Raw genomic sequence first — 18,359 nt, forward strand, 5'->3', positions numbered from 1 at the left:
TTTCAAATATACAATATTCCAACACCAGTCCCTATACCAGTGTCTTCTTCTGTCCATCAGTGTGCCCAGTTTCTCTCCCATCCCCCTAATCCTGCATCTATGGAGGACCCTATTTTTTTTTAGCCACCATGTCACTAATATAGTTTCATGAATAACTGTACCACTTTCCGCCTCCTGAGTGGACATTTTCCTCCGACATTGTCCGAGTCCCCTTCCCCCCAGTTATTTTCACTTCTTACTGAAGACCAGCTATCATGTGAAAGATAAGCATTTTAAGATTAAAAACACACACACAAAACTATGACAGCCATTGTTACAGCAATTCTTTGGGGCTGAGGGTGCCAGGGCAACTGCCAGGAGACCATCTGGTGCTAAGAACTGAACCTGGGCCTCCCACAGAGCATGTGCTCCAGTCCCCCACTCCCACACGTTAAAAAAAAAAAGTAGCACACACTACAAAAGATTAAGAAACAGGAGCCAAGGCTACTGCACATGCTTTGCAAGTGAAAGGCCTGGGCTTGATAGCTAGCACATCACACTCCTAGCACAGCTAGGATGACCCCTGAGCAAAATTAAGCACGACTGGATCAAAAGAGCAAAATAAATAAAACTGGAAAATCAATTAACAGGATGAAGCAATAACACAATGAGTAGGGCACTTGCCTTACATGCAGCCAACAGTGTTTGATTCCCAAAATCACATGTGGTTCTACGGAGTCCTCCAGAAAGAGATCACTGAGCGCAGAGCCAGGAGTAAGCCCTGAGCACCACCACTAGGTGTCGCCCTTCCCCCAAAAAAACAAAAATAAATAAAATAGTAACAAAAAACAATGATATCGAATAAAGTTGAATCAAATCGACTGATCAACTCTTTGGAGAAAATTACTATTATGCGTTTCGAGTATTTTTAAGTATATTGTCTGGAGAGAGAATACAGTAGGTAGGTGCTCGCCTTGCTTGTGGCCAACCTGGGTTCAATCCCCAGCACACCATTATAGTCCCACAAGTACTGCCAGGAGTGATCCCGGAGCATAAAGTCAGAATAATCTCTGAGCACTGGAAGTAGACCAAAAACAAACAAAAAGAAAAACCAAAAAAGAAACAAAAGAATATAATCATATTAACAGACAGAATGTCAAAGAAAGACAAAACAGTACTTGAGTCACTTAATAATCTTGCATTGTTCTCTATAGAAAAATGTTTCAGAGGAGATTTTCTGAGAGAGAGTGAGAGAGAAATCAAGGACAGCAGGGGACTGAGTAGTTGAGTGACTAAACTTACCTTTCAAAAAAGAATTCTGGCAACTTTTCAAACAAGGTTTTGACAATGGCGGGCTGAAAAAAGAAGATATTGGCAATTTGGTGAAGGACTTGAGACACACAGCAGAAAAGTATAACTAATCGTAATTATCTCAAACAATAAGAGGTCTTTTAATGAAAAACTACTATGACTGAAAAGAAAGCTACCTAAGAGACTGGAAGAGAGGAAACATAGGTCAAAGCATTTGCCTTGCATCTATCCAACCCTAATTGAATCCCTGGCACTGTGACCCCCTGGTGTGCTGCCCAATAAAAAGAAGAGATTATCAACAGCTATAAAGCTTAGTCCCACTACCCCCAGTATGGGAAGGCAGACGTTCCAAACCCAATAATACTACTAAGGGGGCGTGCTTTCTCCCAGGGTGGTGGGGATACCATTGGTGCCTGAGATTTAACCAAAACTGATCCCAGACAAGGCAATTATCCTAGTCTCTCGGTTATCTCTACAGCCCCAGAGGAGATTTCTTTCATTTAATTTTAATTTTTATTAAAATATTAAAAAACATAAACATAAATGTTTTATTGACATGAAAATGTTAAATACTGAATAGAAGTCAAAATAACCACTTATAGTTTTCATTCTGTCCTGTTCTTCATTTTACTGGCAGTATTTACCTATTTTTATTTATTTATCTATTTTTGGTCTTGGGGCCACACCCGGTGATGCTCAGGGTTTTCTACTCCTGGCTATGCGCTCAGAAATTGTTCCCAGCTTGGGGTACCACATGGCCAGGCAAGGAAGATGACTTACTGCTTGCGCCACTGCTCTGGCCCCTATTTTTATTTATTTTAACCATTTTCTAAAATTGAATGACCATGACATACATAGTTACACAGTTACAAAGTTGTTCATGATTGCGTTTGAGACGCACAATGTTCCGATACCCATTCATCCGTTCACTAGTACAGCATGTTCCAGTTTCCCCTCCCCTCCCCACAGGTGGCCTCCAAAGCAGACATTTTCCTTCTCTTTGAAGAGATTTCTTTTCAAAGGAACAAGATGGCTCCATGATTTAAGCTAAAAAAAAAAAAAAAAAAAAAAAGTCCTATCTAGAATTTCGAAAAGAGGGACCAGAGAGAGAGAGAGAGAGAGAGAGAGAGAGAGTACAGGGGTTAAGGTACTTGCTTAGTATGAAGCCAGTCCAGTTTTGGTCCCTGGCATCATATATTTGTCCCTCAGAAACACAAGGAGTAATACTAGGAGTAAAGGGCCATGAGTAAGCCCTAAGCACCCACAGGTATGGCCAAGAAAAAAAATTTTTTTTTTAGAAAAAGAATTTACACAGAAAATAAAAGAGGAAATACGTTGAAGCGGGAAAGAAAAAAAAACTGGGGGCGGGGGGTGATAGCCCATTGACACTTAGGGGTTACTCCTGGCTCTGTGCTCAGAAATTACTCCTGACAGGCTCAGGGGACCATATGGGATGCCAGGGATAGAGCCTGAGTTAGGCGCATGCAAGGCAAATGCCCTACCTGCAGTGCTATCATTCACGGGCCAAGGAATGAAATTTTTCATTTCTCTAATTTGAAAAGGTCTGGAAACATGTCAGTGAGTGTATTTCCTACTCAGCAACTGGAAAAGCAGACGAGAGAGCAAAAATCAAGTAAAAAGCTGAAGAGATAATACAGGGGTATTGCCTACCTTGCAAGCAAGCAACTGACCCCAACTCAATCCCTGGCATTGCACATGGTCCCCTGAGCCCCCCTAGGGTGGTGCCTGAGCACAGCTATGCATGAACCCAAAAAGCTAAAGGCCATTTTTTTAAAACTATGGATTGATAACAATGGACCACAGCGGAGAAATGCAAGGGCATTCTGAGCAGACAGGATACAGGCTTGACAAAACAGGCCTCAAAGGCTGAAATCATCAGCTCAAGTGCAGAGGTGCAAAGATATTGCCCTCCCATATGCATTTTAAAAACAGGATTGTGGTCAACTTGAGGCAAATACAAACTCTTCCAATAACCTAAAGCAACTCCATACTCCACTGACTTAATCCTGGGCACGGTCCCCAGTCATATTCGTTAAACATTCCTAGAAAAGTGACCGACAGCCTTACCTGTAATATCTCAATCCCCAGAAGCAATTTAATGAGGCTCTTACAGAAAGAATTATCCGTGCTGTGTTAAAAAAAAAAAAAAGATTTTTCCTTGTTTTAATATCATTCTTTCTCAATAAAACTGGTTAATTGTATAATGTATGCTATCAGAGTTTCACACCAGTGGGACATGTGATTTATCTACCACATCTTCAGCCTTAACATATATCTTTTAAGACAAATAATCCTATTAGCTAATGAAAACAAAACTAAGACAGCTCTTGAGGAAAAGAGCCAAAATCTTATCAATAAAGGTAAAACACATTGTAGCAAATAATCTGAATCTAAGCCTCCTAACCATAACTTAATAATTAATTTTTTGGGTTTTTTTTAATCTCCTTTTATCTTTAATATTTTTTTAAATACTTCATTTATTTATTTATTGGTTTCTGGGCCACACCATGCAGCGCTCCGGAGTCACTTGTGGCTCTGCACTCAGAAATCACCTCTGCTAGGCTGGGGGACCCTATGGGATGCCAGGAATCGAACTGGGTTCCTTTCAGGTCGGCCACATGCAAGACAAACACCCTACCGCTGTGCTATCACTCCGGCCCCACATAATTTCATAATTTAAAGATTAGATAAAGATCCTGCAAAATAGGGCCCGGAGAGATAGCACAGCGGCGTTTGCCTTGCAAGCAGCCGATCCAGGACCAAAAGGTGGTTGGTTCGAATCCCAGTGTCCCATATGGTCCCCCGTGCCTGCCAGGAGCTATTTCTGAGCAGACAGCCAGGAGTAACCCCTGAGCACTGCCGGGTGTGGCCCAAAAACCAAAAAAAAAAAAAAAAAAAAAAAAGATCCTGCAAAATAGGGATGATCTAACTTGCCTGGAGCCTAGAGTTGGTCTTATGCCAGGAAACTTCAGGGGCAGGGTCTCTTTGTATTTAGGCCAAGGTTATTCCTTTCCATGCCCCTCATATTTTGGTGGGCCTATGCAAACAACAATTGCCACTCTAACACCATTTTTACTGTGCTCCTTTGACTCTAATCCTTAAAAAATCCCACTTAAAATTTGAGGTTAGGGCCCAGAGAGATAGCACAGCGGTGTTTGCCTTGCAAGCAGCTGATCCAGGACCAAAAGTGGTTGGTTCGAATCCCGGTGTCCCATATGGTCCTCCATGCCTGCCAGGAGCTATTTCTGAGCAGACAGCCAGGAGTAACCCCTGAGCACCACCGGGTGTGGCCCAAAAAACAAAAAAAAACAAGAAATATTATAATGTGTTACAATCTGGGGACTTGAGGGACAAAGTAATTGTACATGGATTCTGTTTTATTTATCTTAATGTTCTTTGGCTGAAAGTTCAAAGTTAAGATATCAGCAAGGAGACTTCTTCTAAGAATTATGTTATGGGTGATTGTCCTTCCACTGTAACTTGACCTTGTCCTCTTTCTTTGCATCTTTGTTCTCATAATTAAAAATAAAAGAATAAAAAAATAAATCCTGCAAAATAGAAGCTAGAGAGATAGCACAACAGGTAGGGAGTTTGCCTTGCATGCTGACTTGAGTTTGGTTTCCCATATGGTCCCCTAGCATCATCAGGAGAAACTCCTGCTGATGCAGAGCCTAGAGTTAACTCCAGAGTATGGCACGTGTGGCCGAAGCCCTCTTTCCCCACAAAAATGATCCTACACAATAGAAAGCTACTAATAAAGTGAAACTCTCAAAAGATTGAATATGCCCCCATCCCTGGCAGTTAATGTCTGATAATATGAAATGACACAAAGACCACTTTCTCAGCATACCTGCTTCCCTCTTCCTGCAACCGTTCACAAGGCAAGAGACAGTTCCTGAAAACTTCTCGGTCCTCAATGTAAGACTCCAGGCCACGGACAAATTCTTCTATTATCTTGATGTTAAAAAAAAAAAAAAAAAAGACAGGACAAGATTTCTAGTTTAGAATTTGCAATGAAATAGCTACAATCATTCAAGCTCACCCAACTTTCAGTTAAATTCCCAATTCCAGAGTAATGCAAGCAAAAGATAAGAGTACCAGGGAAAAAATACATACTTTGGGGTAAGAAGGATGTTTCTTCAGAGTTTGAAAAAGCTTCTTTTGAAAAACAACCTGATCCACAGCTGTGAGGAAGGAGAAAAGTTGTTCACTGGAGTCTTTAACATCTCCTACTAATTTCCATTCCCAAGTGTGCTGTCTGATAAAGCCAATAAAAGATATTGCCGACCAAAATCAGTTAAAATTTTAAATCTTGGGCTGGAGAGATAGCATGGAGGTAAAGTGTTTGCCTTGCATGCAAAAGGTCGGTGGTTCAAATCCCAATATCCGATGTGGTCCCCCGAGCCTGCCAGGAGTGATTTCTGAGCATAGAGCTAGGAGTAACCCCCGAGCGCTGCCAAGTGTAACCCAAATCCCCCCTCCAAAAAAATTATATCCACAGTAAAACAGAGTTTTTATAGTGAATGGCTACTAAGTATTGAAAGGAAAAAGAAAAACACACAAAAACATGCTGGGACAGGAGATGAGGTAAAGGTAAGGATAAGGCGTTTGATTGCCTTCACTATGCCTGGCCCTGGTTTGAATTTCAGGTACCACATATGGCCCCGTGAACACCGGTCAAAAGTGATTCCTCAGCAGAGTCAGTGTACCACTGACTGTGACCCCAAATTAAATTAAAAATAAAGACTGCAAAAAAATAAAATAAAATAAAGACTGCAGGGGCTGAGCAGTGGTGCAGCAGTAGGTAGGGCATCTGCCTTGCACGCACTAACCTAGGACAGACTGCAGTTCCATCCCCCAGCGTACCATATGGTTCCCTGAGCATGACTGGGTGTGGCCCAAACCCCCCCCAAATAATAATAATAAAGACTGCCATAACTTGAGCAGAAATGACTAATCTACACCATAAAAATAGGACCTTCCTTACATGGCTTTATGACTGCTCCTTTGAAATTATTCTGACCCGAGTGTAAATTACTCCCAAATACAAAATAAAAAATGCCATAACTAATTTATCAGAGAAAATATTTAGACTGCAATATATTACCAAGTTGATTCTGATTCTCTCCTGTTTTAAGAGTTAATCCTGAAGTCTTAAGAAGCGTGACAAAGACACTGTCATTTTGTTCATCTTCCTTTTGAGCACGAAGTTTCTCCGTGGTTTTGGAAAATGGTTTCTTCGTGGCTTCAAAAACAGACATTTTTTTTAAGAACGTGATAAATAGGAGCCAATGTGAAAGTAAAGCAAGTAGGGTGCTTGCCTTGCGTGAGCCAACCAGGATTCGATCTTTAGCATCCCATATGGTCCCTAGCACCACCAGGAATAATTTCTGAGTGCAAAGTCAAGAGTAACCCCTGGGGCCGGCAAGGTGGCGCTAGAGGTAAGGTGTCTGCCTTGTAAGAGCTAGCCAAGGAAGGACCACAGTTCGATCCCCCAGCATCCCATATGGTCTCCCAAGCCAGGGGCAATTTCTGAGTGCTTAGCCAGGAGTAACCCCTGAGCATAAAGTGGGTGTGGCCCAAAATACAAAAACAAAAAATAAATAAATAAAAAGAGTAACCTCTGACCATTTGCTTGCTTTGGCAGCATATATACTAAAGAAAATCCTTGAGCACCCCCAGGTGTGGCCCCTGAACAAAAACAATAACAATAAAATGTGACAATCAGTGACAACTGAAACTATAAAAAAAATTATACTGGAATTGATGCTGTAATAAAATATCTCAACATGATGAGCTTCTGGGCTTCCCAAACTAGTAATCCACACAGATATTTTCACCTATTTTTTGTTGTTTTGCAGCCACACCTTATGATGCTCAGGGGACCATATGGGATGTCAAAGATCAAACCCAGACCAGCAGCATACAGGGCAAGCAGCCTACCGATTGCACTCTCTCTACCCAACTTTTATATTTTTCATTTGAAGAATTTAAAATGTGCCTTTTCCAGGCCACAGAGATGACTCAAAGAGTTTTAGTGCATACTTTCAACCCCCAGGAGCACAATGTTCCTTGTCAAGGATCACCGACTGAACCAAAACCCTAACTAAAACAAAAAAAAATCTTGAACTTAACTGGAATCATAGTACAGTACGGTGTTTATTTTACCTCTGACCCTGCCCATGAATGCTCAGTCCCTGAGAATCAAGTAGAATCAGGTATAAGCCCTGAGGTACTGCTGGATGTGGCCCCCAAAATGCAGCATGAGAATGTTTTGTATCCAAATTTTATAGTCAGAATTTCTCAAAGTGTTGCCTGCTCACCTCTGAATTCATGAGAAGCTCATTAGAATGCATATTCAAGGCTTGGCAATCACTCATGGAGCAGTGAACATGCGGGATACTGGGGTTAGAGTCTCAGCACTGCATCAATCCCAAGCCATATAAGTGATCCCCACTCTCTGAGGAACAGTCCCTGAACATCATTCAATGTGGCCCACAACTAAATAATAATGTAATTAATTACACTAATTAATGATGGCATGTAATTAATTAATAATGTGATTAATAGGGGAAGTTACAGATATTTTAAGCATCAGGATTTTCTCCTTTTTTATTTTATTTAGAATTTTCTTCCAAAGCTTAATTCTACCCAAGTTTTGGAATGGATATTTTTATCATCCTCAAAGCTGTTCAAGCAAGTTAATACTCTGGGTATAGGGTGTGGAGTTAGAATGATGTATGCATGAAACTCTAACATTAGCAGTATGTATGGTACCTTAAAAATAAAATGTCCTGAGGCCAGAGCGATAGCACAGTGGGGAGGGTGTTTGCCTGGCACACAGTCGACCTGGGTTGATCCCCCGGCATCCCATATGGTCTCCTGAACCTGCCAGGTGTGATTTCTGAGCTCAGAGCCAGAAGTAACTCCCTGCGTGCCACCAGGTGTGGCCCAAAAAACAAAACCAAAAACCCATTAATGAGAAGAGGTGTCTCAGTTTCTTGGAACAACGGTGGAGTCCATATGTACAAGGACTGAACACAGAAAAAAAAATTTTTTTTGGCCACACCATGAGGCATCTCCTTTTAAGGGGAATTCAGCAGGCCCACCAGATGTATCTACGGATTTTCGTGGAGCAGGGAGCTGATAATTCCCCAGAAATATTTAGCCACCAAGCCTGGTGGTGGACGTTAATTATATCCCCTACATGGATTTCTAGCAATATTTCTGAAATTCATGCTATGGTAGTGACATTGCAATTTCTTTCTTATTATCTGGCATATCCTCTCCCTTGTAAAAAAAAAAAAATCACAGGCCAAAATATGGTCTCAGTCAATTAATTACTTTGCTCAGAGAAATTTCAGCACCAAGTCTACAAAGAGTTTCCCCTCTGGCCCAAAAAATCTGCATCCTAAAAGCAAGTCGGCCAGCTAAGAAGCAAACCTGCTTTTCTGGTTTCAGCTTCTAAGTAGTAAACAGTTTCTACCTACACTATCACCTGCCATGGGGGGGGACCCCCCACCCCCAAATAACAGCAAACAAGTTCTTTATATTTTGATATAGATCCTCCTTTCTTTTTCTTTTTTTTTTTTTTTTTTTTTTGTGGTTTTTGGGTCACACCCGGCAGTGCTCAGGGGTTATTCCTGGCTCCAGGCTCAGAAATTGCTCCTGGCAGGCACCGGGGACCATATGGGGCGCCGGGATTCAAACGGATGACCTCCTGCATGAAAGGCAAATGCCTTACCTCCATGCTATCTCTCCGGCCCCCAGATCCTCCTTTCTAATCTAGCTACACCCCCTTCTCTTTATAATGCTACCTCCTACTTCCTAGCTCTAGTAGATTCTTTTTACCTGCACTGGCTAGTTTGTATATATTTTGGAGGGGGGGGGTCATACCCAGCAATGCTCAGGGGTTACTCCAGGCTCTACACTCAGAAATCGCAGGCATGGGGAACTATATGGGAAGCCGGGATTCGAACCACTGTTCTTCTGCATACAAGGCAAATGCCCTACCTCCATGCTATCTCTCCAGCCCTGCACTGGCTAGTTTTAATATGTATATTTTAGCAGGGACTGCTGTTATTATTTCTGTTTTTCTATGACTCCCGCCTTTTGTCAATGCAGACATTCCTTTCCTGCCTAAGACTGGGTTTCCCATATATATGTACTACCAACACAGAAGAGTAAAGTCGTCACATGCTTGCCAGAAAATGTGTTGTCTTCACATACTTGTGTGTGGTTTCATTATTTCCTATTTCCTATTCCGCCCGGCTGCTCACATTCACCCGCTTTTCTCTCATGAAGAATATCTCCCCCATTAGGGTTGCTGAGATGCAAGATGCCTGCAGCAATTTTTTAATGAGTTTTGAGGCCATATCAAGCTGTGCTCAGGACTTACTCCTGGAAGTGCTCAAAGGACCTTAGAGGGTGGTGGAGATCAAACCTTAGACAGTTGCATGCAGAACAAGTGCCTTAACTGCAGTACTATTGCTCCAGCCCCCATTGCATATATAAAACAATACTGATATAATTAGACAACAAGAAAAGCCAGTAAGTATTTATATCCATAGCAATTGTATATTATAATGTGCCAAATCCAATGTCTAGAGCCTAGTAAGAAATCAATCTAACCTGAGGCCTGGGCAGCAGTACAGGGAGGGAGTAAGGAGGGCCTTATAAACAGCTAACCTGGGTTTAATTCTGGCCATTCCATATATTCCCCCGAGCACAGCCAGGAGTTAATTCCTGAGTATAGAACCGGGAGTAACCCCTAAGCACCATCGGGTGTGGTCCAAAAACAAAACAAAAAAGAGATCTAACTAATAATCAGAACTGCCTGAACTGAGTAGATGAGTACAATAAATGAAAAGTCCACCAACCTCCTCTTAGAATACTTGAGGTCTTTTCTGAACATGTTCTTCCACAGACCACATCTGTTGGTTGTTTTCCTTAGGTGTCCTTGCTCCAAAAGACCCTTTTTTTTTTTTTTTTTTTGGTTTTTGGTCCACACCCGGTGATGCTCAGGATTTACTCCTGGCTATGTGCTCAAAAATTGCTCCTGGCTGGAGGATCATGTGGGACATCGGGGATCGAACCAGGTCCATCCTGGATAGGCTGCGTGCAAGGCAAATGCACTATTGCTGTGCTATTGCTCCAGACCCTCCAAAAGATACTCTTTCTGCTCCATTATGCATGACTATCATTGCATCTACCAAGACTCAACTCTATTGCAGAAAAGGGACAATAAGGCTTTGTAAAGGGTAAAGGCTCAGGCAGGAGAGCTACGTGAACGAATGCTTTGCAAGAGGGAGGCCCAGCATGGCTGGAAGTGGCCTAAGTTGGGAATAGCCCGTGAATCCAAAATGTGTGGACTAAAACACAAAAGATAGCCCCAAGCAAAGGAGATAGACTACGTCCTTATTTTGTGTTCTAGAATCTATAAGGTTTCTAATACCATTTCCTCTATGGAGGTGGACGCTGAGGTGCAGGGATGATGAGGATGGTCAAAGTCAGACATGCACTCAAGGACAGAAACCCAACATTAATCGTGTATTTTAAATTCTGTGTCCTCCATCCATGAATCTTCAATTATTCCAAGAACATGAAAAGAGGAACTTTTTGTCTCTGAAAGCATCTCACACATCTGTTATACAAAATAAACGGTAAATGAGCAGACACTTACTGGAACCATCTTCTCTCTGACTCTCTTCATCCTCGGAGCTTGTCAGTCGTTTTCTTTTGAAAACCATTTTCCAAGTCTTTTGTGGTTAAATGATTTCCTGGGGGGGAGGGGAGAATTACTTTCTGGAGCAAAATGAGAACATTTGTGATGTGAGTGGTGCTGGAACTATGTGCACAGGAAACCATCATGAACAGTATAGTATAGTATTGAAAATGATAGAACTGCGGGGCTGGAGAAATAGCATGTAGGTAGGGCGTTGGCCTCGCATGCAGAAGGACGGTGGTTCAAATCCCGGCATCCCATATGGTCCCCCAAGCCTGCCAGGAGCGATTTATAATCGTAGAGCCAGGAGTAACCCTTGAGGGCTGCTGAGTGTGACCCAAAAACCAAAGAAAAAAAAAATTATAGAACTGCAATCAATAGTTTTAATTTTTTGTAGGGAGGATGGATATTGGAGAGAAAGTACAGTGGGTAAGGTACCTGCTTTGCACAGAACAGACCTAGTTTCTATCCCTGAGACCTTGCATGCTTCCCCAGCCCACCAGGAGTGATCCCTGAGTGTAGAGCTCGGAGTAAGTTCTGAGCACAGCTGGGCATGGAGATGGAGATTGGGATACAGGGAGAGAGGGAAAGAAGGAATGAAAGAGGGGACGGGGGGGGGGGGGGAGAGAAAAAACAGAAGTCACCTTCTAGAAATTTTAGAAATTGAGAAGTCAATAGAATCCAGAAAATGACAACTCTTTTATCAAAACTGAGATCATGACTGCCTAAAATAGAACCCACTATAAGCATGTTCAGGATGCTGGCTTTTCTAGTGTGTCCTTAATTAAGTTTTTGGCTTTTTGGACCACACCTGACAGTACTCCTGCTGGGCTCAGGGAGACATATGTAGTAACAAGGACTGAAGCTGGTCACCTCATGCAAAGAAAGCCTTTCACTAGCTCTCTGGGCCTGAACCTGTTTCGTTTTAGGGCCACACCAGAATATGTGACTTTGCACCAATGTAATCACTTCTGGAAGACTCAGGTGACCATACGTGGTAACAGAGACTGAATCCAGGTTTGCTGTGTGCCAGGCAAGTGCCCTACCCTCTGTAGTATCTCACCAACCCCATGTAGTTGGTTGAGTCACACAAGGCGATGCTCAGAGGTTACTTTGGGCTCTGAACTCAGGAATCACTCCTGGTGGTGCTGGGGAGACCACATGGGATGCTGTGATCAAACCCAGTTCAACTTCCTACAAAGCAAGCACCTTCCACTCCTATCTCTCTGACCCTAGCCACACATTAGGTTTCACTTACATTATACTGCACTCTATAAAACGAGCAAAAGCATGCTATCTAAGTGAAAACATGCTGTTACTAAATGAAAATGATACTTGCTTAGTGCAGGGTTGTCATAAACCTTCAACTGGAATTGGACCAGAAGAGACCTGACAATGATGGCGTATCATGGGCACTTTGATGGGTGTGGGGTGCAGTAACCAATATCATAAATTACTTTGTGGTGTTTTGGGCCACACCCAGTGGGGCTCAGTGGTTACTCCTGGCAGGCTTAGAGGACCATATGAGATGCTGGGGGATCAAACCTGGGTAGACAGCAAAGCAAACACACACCAGCAAAGCAAACACCCTACCTGCTATGCTATCGCTGCAGTCCCTATAATAAACTTTAACATTAGAAAAGTAACAAAATTTACAAAAAATGTTAGATACCTTCAACTTGCTTAAAAAAAAGGGGGGGGGGGGGCGGGCGGTGGCGCTAAAGGTAAGGTGCCTGCCTTGCCTGCGCTAGCCTTGGACTGACCGCGGTTCAATCCCCCGGTGTCCTATATGGTCCCCCAAGCCAGGAGCAACTTCTGAGCACATAGCCAGGAGTAACCCCTGAGCATTACCGGGTGTGGCCCAAAAATCAAAAAAAAAAAAAAAGGCAGTATCTAGATCTGGAGAATGCACTTAAACAATCATGTAGAGGCATCTGTTGACTCTATTCTAAGATCTCCGAGGTCTTCCCAGTAAGCTCTGACTCATGTCCATCTCATTTGTGATGGCTACCGACAGCAAGTACAAGCCCAGACATTAAATTCAACCATTAATTTCAACCGAGTTAAAAGAGCTGAAGCTTGGCGCTAGGTAATGAGGAATTTTGAATAACAGATTTTGAGTATTTTATCTTTCACCAAGTTGGAAATGGTCTGGCTAAAGAGAAAACTAGTTGTAGCAAGCCCTGAACACATAAAATAAAGGTATATACTTTGTTTCATGAGACTATATTGTGCTTTGAGCATACTGAATTTTAATTTAAAATTTCTTCAGGGGCCAGAGAGATAGCATGGAGGTAAGGTGTTTGCCTTGCATGCAGAAGGACGGTGGTTCAAATCCCATATGGTCCCCTGAGCATGCCAGGAGCGATTTGTGAGCATAGAGCCAGGAGGAACCCGAGCGCTGCTGGGTGTGACCCAAAACCTAAAAAAAAAAACAAAAAACAAAAAAATTCTTTTTGTGTGCCCCCCCAAAACAAAATAAAAAAAAATCTTTTTATTTGTTTTGTTTTTATTTGGGGGGGTCACACCCAGCAGTGCTCAGGTCTTAATCCAGGCTCTGCACTCAGCACAGCTGTACAAGAAAAGATAAGTGAGTTTTGAGGGTTACAAGGAAATTTAGGCTACCGTGAGTGGGAAGATAAAGGAAGCATTAAGTCTCTCACACAAACACTCCCAGAATGTGATTTTTAAAGCAGGGAAAAGAGTTAAAGAGGCAGCAAACAACCTACAAGTGAAGAAAGAAGCCTGTGATTTAGTGATAGGCAGCAGAGGGAGGAGGCCTCATTTAGGACCAGGCCTTTCCAGGTCTCACTTCCTTCCCAGGTCTCACTTCCTTCCCTTAAACACTGCCCTCTTCCTCCCATAACTCTAAGTCCTCGGGGTTCTGCTAGGCCTTGGGATCTTTAGCCCACCTTGCAATGTGGGGATCCTAGAACAAAAGACCCCATTAGTCATGCTAATTTCTTGGGAGCCCTAGGGCACAATTCCTGTGCCTTCTAGAACATTCACTCAAAGCAGAACTTACTGCTAAATGGTAGCTATTTCCAGCCTTTTGTTTTGTTTTGGGTCACACCTGGTGGTGCTCAGGGGTTACTGCCAGCTCTGTGCTCAGAAATTGCTCCTGGCAGGTTTGGGGGACCAAACGGGATGCTCGGATTTGAACTATCATCCATCTGCATACAATGCCCTACCACTGTGCTATCTCTCCAGCCTGTTTCCAGCCTTCTGCAAAATTTGCACCTGGTGGGGTTCAGAGGTTAAGTTACTCTGGGATGTGCATTCGCCACTTACTCCTAACGGTGCTCAGAGAAACATAATATGATAAACCGGGAATTGAACCCAGGTCAGCTACCTGTCTGCAAGGCAAGGACCCTACCAGCTAGCTGTATTCTCTCTCTGACCCTCTAGCTTTCAGGAAATGGAGAACACTAGTGTCCTTTGAGGGGGGAACAAAGGAACTTTTATTTGGGGGGGAGAAGTTTGGGACCACAACTGATGATGTCTACAGGGGGGAAAAAGAGGGTTCACTCTGAGAGCTCCTAGGGCCATTTTGTGGTACAAAAGATGGAAGCCAGGCAAACTCCTAAACATGCTGTGCTATTGATTTCTGAGATCTCTCTCGTTCGTCTTCCTACCACTTCGCTTGCCCTTGATTATTATAATAAAGGGCAATAAATATATAATAATTTTATAATAAAGGGTCCCCAAAATTGCAAAATTGCAAACTGACTTAGGGGCTGGGGAAGGGAAAGGGAGGGGAGGGCAGGCCAGAGTAATTATTTGGCTGCGTTGGGCCTAACCCAGGCAGTGTAGAGATCCTGAACCAGGGCTTGGCAGTGAGTGAGTGCATGGCCCAACCCCTAGCTCCCCATATTTCCATCCTCTGGCGTAGATTTTGGGGGTGCACTGGGGTGGGGTCCGTCATGCCTGCAACCGAATCCAGAGACATCAGGCCAACAACAGGACCAAGCCCCCCAACTCGACGCGCTAACAGGGCCAACCCCACTCCCGGCCATTTTCCGGGCCCTTTTGGGGGTCTACCTGTCCTGCTGTCCACGCCAGGAGGCCGAGAAGGAAGAGAAGTTGGGGTGCAGAGCGGAGGCCGAGGCAACCCCAGGACCAGCAGCACCGCTAAGCAGCGCGCAGGTGCGCATGCGCAGACACTTGCCCTCCTGGTGAACTTTCCCGGTCCCGGCGCAGCTCCGCCTATGTAGAGTGCTGCTCCGCCTACGGAATGCGTCGGCGCACGCTTTGACGTCATCGAGTCGCGCCTCTAATTGAGTTACTTCCGGCGCGCCACCTACTTTGTGCCGTTTCGATGCCGCCGGAGCGCCCTCTCGCCGAGTGCGCCTGCGCGTGCCTCGACGTCATCCCCGCGCGCCGGAAGTGAGCCTCTCCAAGAACTGGGGGGGGGGAAGATGGCGGGTCCTGAGCTGCTGCTGGACTCCAACATTCGCCTCTGGGTGGTCCTACCCATCGTCATCATCACCTTCTTCGTGGGGATGATCCGCCATTACGTGTCTATCCTGTTGCAGAGCGATAAGAAGCTCACCCAGGAGCAAGTGTCTGACAGGTCAGTGAGCTCTGCCAGCCCCCCCCCCATGATCAGCTTCCCATCCATGACCTTGGTTGAGCCAATAGGGACATTGCAGGCTGCCCACCCTTGCCCACCCTGCCCCAGCGATCTGGGTTCCACGGGGAATGGGGGGCGATGATTAGGGTGTTCCCCCATGAGAACCCCACTTGGAGATTGCATTTTTGGATGGGTGGATGGTTCTCTTGGGGACTTAGGCAATGACCCAACTCCGTAGGTTACTACTGGTAGCTTGGTCTTTTACCTTCCTCCAGGACTTCTCTCTGAACCCCCCCCAACTCTTCCATGTTTAACTTTTTTATTTAAAAAAAAAAAGCATGAATACGAAAAAAATCCATAAAACTGTCTTACCTATCTCAATTTCTTGTTCATATCCCCCATACAGTCTAGAGTTTAACTTTGAGCATGGCCATATTCAAACCCCTGAGAGGCAAGCACTTAATCTGTTAGTTGGAAGTATCCCATACTTTCCTTCTAAATGAACACTATCATCCTGCATTCTTACTGAGGAGTTTGTCTAACCCATATGAGTTGCCATGAATTAACACTCCTACCTTTCTTCTCCAGATTCAAAACCAGTTTGAGTTAGGAAGTGCCAGGCCTCCCCGGACCATAGGGAGGTCTCATTCCCAAAACACACATTTTAATAAAATTAATGACAGAAAAAAATTAAATTAATGACAGGCCCTGGCTTAAGAGAGATGTAACCTTTCCTGTGCAATACTGGTTCCTCCTGCTCTACCTTATAAACCTGTTCTTCCCCTCATCTTAAAAAAAAACTTTTTTTTTTTTTTTTACTCACCAACTGCCAAACTTGGTTGGTTCCACTCGCTTTCATCAGCACTTACTTCATTGCCTAAAGCGTGAAATCATTTTTCACTAAATATTATTTATCTAACTTGAAATGTTGCTCAAAGGGGAGACAGCATGCCTAGCATTTGGGAGGTCCTAAATTCAATTCCCAGCACCACCAAAAAAGAATATTGTATTTAAATGGAATTTAAAACTTTTCTGTTTGAGGTGGGATTCTTGTCCCTATAAGTTTCTTGGTCACACATAGCGACAGGCAGGGCTTCACTCTGCTTTCCAAGTCAGAGCTCTTCGCACTGCCATGCAGTGGACACTTGGTTTTTTGTTTTTGTCTTTTATTGGCTTTTGGGCCACACCCAGTGATGCTCAGGGGTTACTCATGACTCTGCGCTCATAAATCGATCCTGGTTTGGGGGACCATATGGGATGCCGGGGGATCAAACTGCAGTCTGTCCTAGGCTCGTACTTGCCAGGCAGATGCTTTACCTAGTATTTGTATTCTATCTGTAGCCAGCACCAGAAAATCCTTGGTATCCCCTACCAGGTACCTGAGGAATGAAAGTTAGGTGTTCTCATTCCTCTACTTCCCATTACTTTGGTTTTTCTGTTTTGTTTTGTTTTGTTTTGGGGCCACACCCAGTAATGCTCAGGGGTTGCTCTCAGCTCTGCACTCAGAAATCACTCCTGGTGGTGCTCAGGTGAAGAACCATATGGGATGCCAGGGATCAAACCCGGGTTGGCCATTTGCAAGTCAAGCACTACCGGCTATACTGTCACTCCAGCTCCATTCTCTTTCCATCAGTTTGACTATACAATCCTTCCACAGATTTCTTTCTTTCTCTCTCTCTCTTTTTTTTTTTTTTTTTTTTTTTTGGTTTTTAGTTTTTGGGCCACACCCGGTGACACTCAGAGGTTACTCCTGGCTATGCTCTCAGAAATCGCTCTTGGCTCAGGGGACTATATGGGACGCCAGGGTATCGAACCATGGTCTGTCCTAGGCTGGCACAGGCAAGGCAGATGCTCTACCGCTTGCTTCACTACTCCAGCCCTGTTTCCACAGATTTCTGTAAAGGCCCCCTTGGGGGCAGTAGTACATGAAGAATAGTCATTGTTACTATGAAAACTCAACCTCACCTATCATTTCTGACATGCTGTGACTGTGTCAGCCCAGTCCTTGTGTGGGTGGGATCCTGTGCAGGAAATTCTCAGCTGGGACAAATCCAAAGCAAGAGATGGTTTTTAGTTGTTAAAAACCATGGTGTTTTAGTTGATGGTTTAGTTGTGTGTTTTCAGTAGCATGAAAGATCACCAGGGCCGGAGAGATAGCATGGAAGTAAGGCATTTGCCTTGCATGCAGAAGGGTGGTGGTTCGAATCCTGGCATCCCATATGGTCCCTTGAGCCTGCCAGGAGCAATTTCTGAGTGCAGAGCCAGGAGTAACCCCTGAGCGCTGCCGGGTGTGACCCAAACACAAAACAAAAAAATAAAAAGAAAGATTACCACATGGGACATTGGATTTCTTCTAAAAGTGTCATTGTCTTAAAACTTATCAGACTTTAAAAAAAATATTTTTTTAAACTTTATTGATTGGTTGGTTGGTTGGTTTGGGGGCCACACCCAGCTGCACTCAGGGGCTACTCCTGGCTTCGATACTCAATCAACCCCGGTAGGCTGGGGGAACCATATGAGATGCCGGGAATCGAAATGTGTTCCTCCCAGGTCGGTCGCATGCAAAGTAAATGTCCTACTGCTGTGCTAATCTCTCCAGCCCTTAAAAAAAATTTTTTTAATGATTGTGCCTGAATAAAATGTTCAAGACCACATTTGGGAATAATATGTAGATTTTGTATTTGTTTTGGCTTTGGTTTTGGTTTTTGAGCCACACCAGTGATGCTCAGCAATCACTCTTAGAAGTGGTTA

At 43.8% G+C, this 18,359-nt stretch overlaps 2 protein-coding genes across 3 annotated transcripts in view; one reads left to right on the forward strand and one right to left on the reverse strand.

The window, feature by feature from the left end:
* FANCD2 (FA complementation group D2) overlaps nt 1-18,359 on the reverse strand; it is a 1,230,368-nt gene that overhangs the window by 1,022,951 nt on the left and 189,058 nt on the right. Inside the window, exons 2-8 of the mRNA XM_049766247.1 lie at nt 15,077-15,147; nt 10,994-11,090; nt 6,419-6,556; nt 5,428-5,495; nt 5,162-5,265; nt 3,379-3,439; nt 1,282-1,334 (exon numbers count right to left, since the gene is read on the reverse strand). Of these exons, the coding sequence (XP_049622204.1) occupies nt 1,282-1,334; nt 3,379-3,439; nt 5,162-5,265; nt 5,428-5,495; nt 6,419-6,556; nt 10,994-11,060 (491 nt within the window). The 5' untranslated portion in view covers nt 11,061-11,090; nt 15,077-15,147. The remainder of the gene's footprint in view (nt 1-1,281; nt 1,335-3,378; nt 3,440-5,161; nt 5,266-5,427; nt 5,496-6,418; nt 6,557-10,993; nt 11,091-15,076; nt 15,148-18,359) is intronic.
* The window catches only part of EMC3 (ER membrane protein complex subunit 3), a 146,271-nt gene continuing 143,323 nt past the window's right edge, over nt 15,412-18,359 (forward strand). For both annotated transcript variants that reach the window (XM_049766328.1, XM_049766327.1), the window contains exon 1: nt 15,412-15,608. In XM_049766328.1, the coding sequence (XP_049622285.1) occupies nt 15,454-15,608 (155 nt within the window). In that variant the 5' untranslated portion in view covers nt 15,412-15,453. The remainder of the gene's footprint in view (nt 15,609-18,359) is intronic.

Source organism: Suncus etruscus, chromosome 20 (assembly GCF_024139225.1).
Source record: "Suncus etruscus isolate mSunEtr1 chromosome 20, mSunEtr1.pri.cur, whole genome shotgun sequence".
Lineage (NCBI taxonomy): Eukaryota > Metazoa > Chordata > Mammalia > Eulipotyphla > Soricidae > Suncus > Suncus etruscus.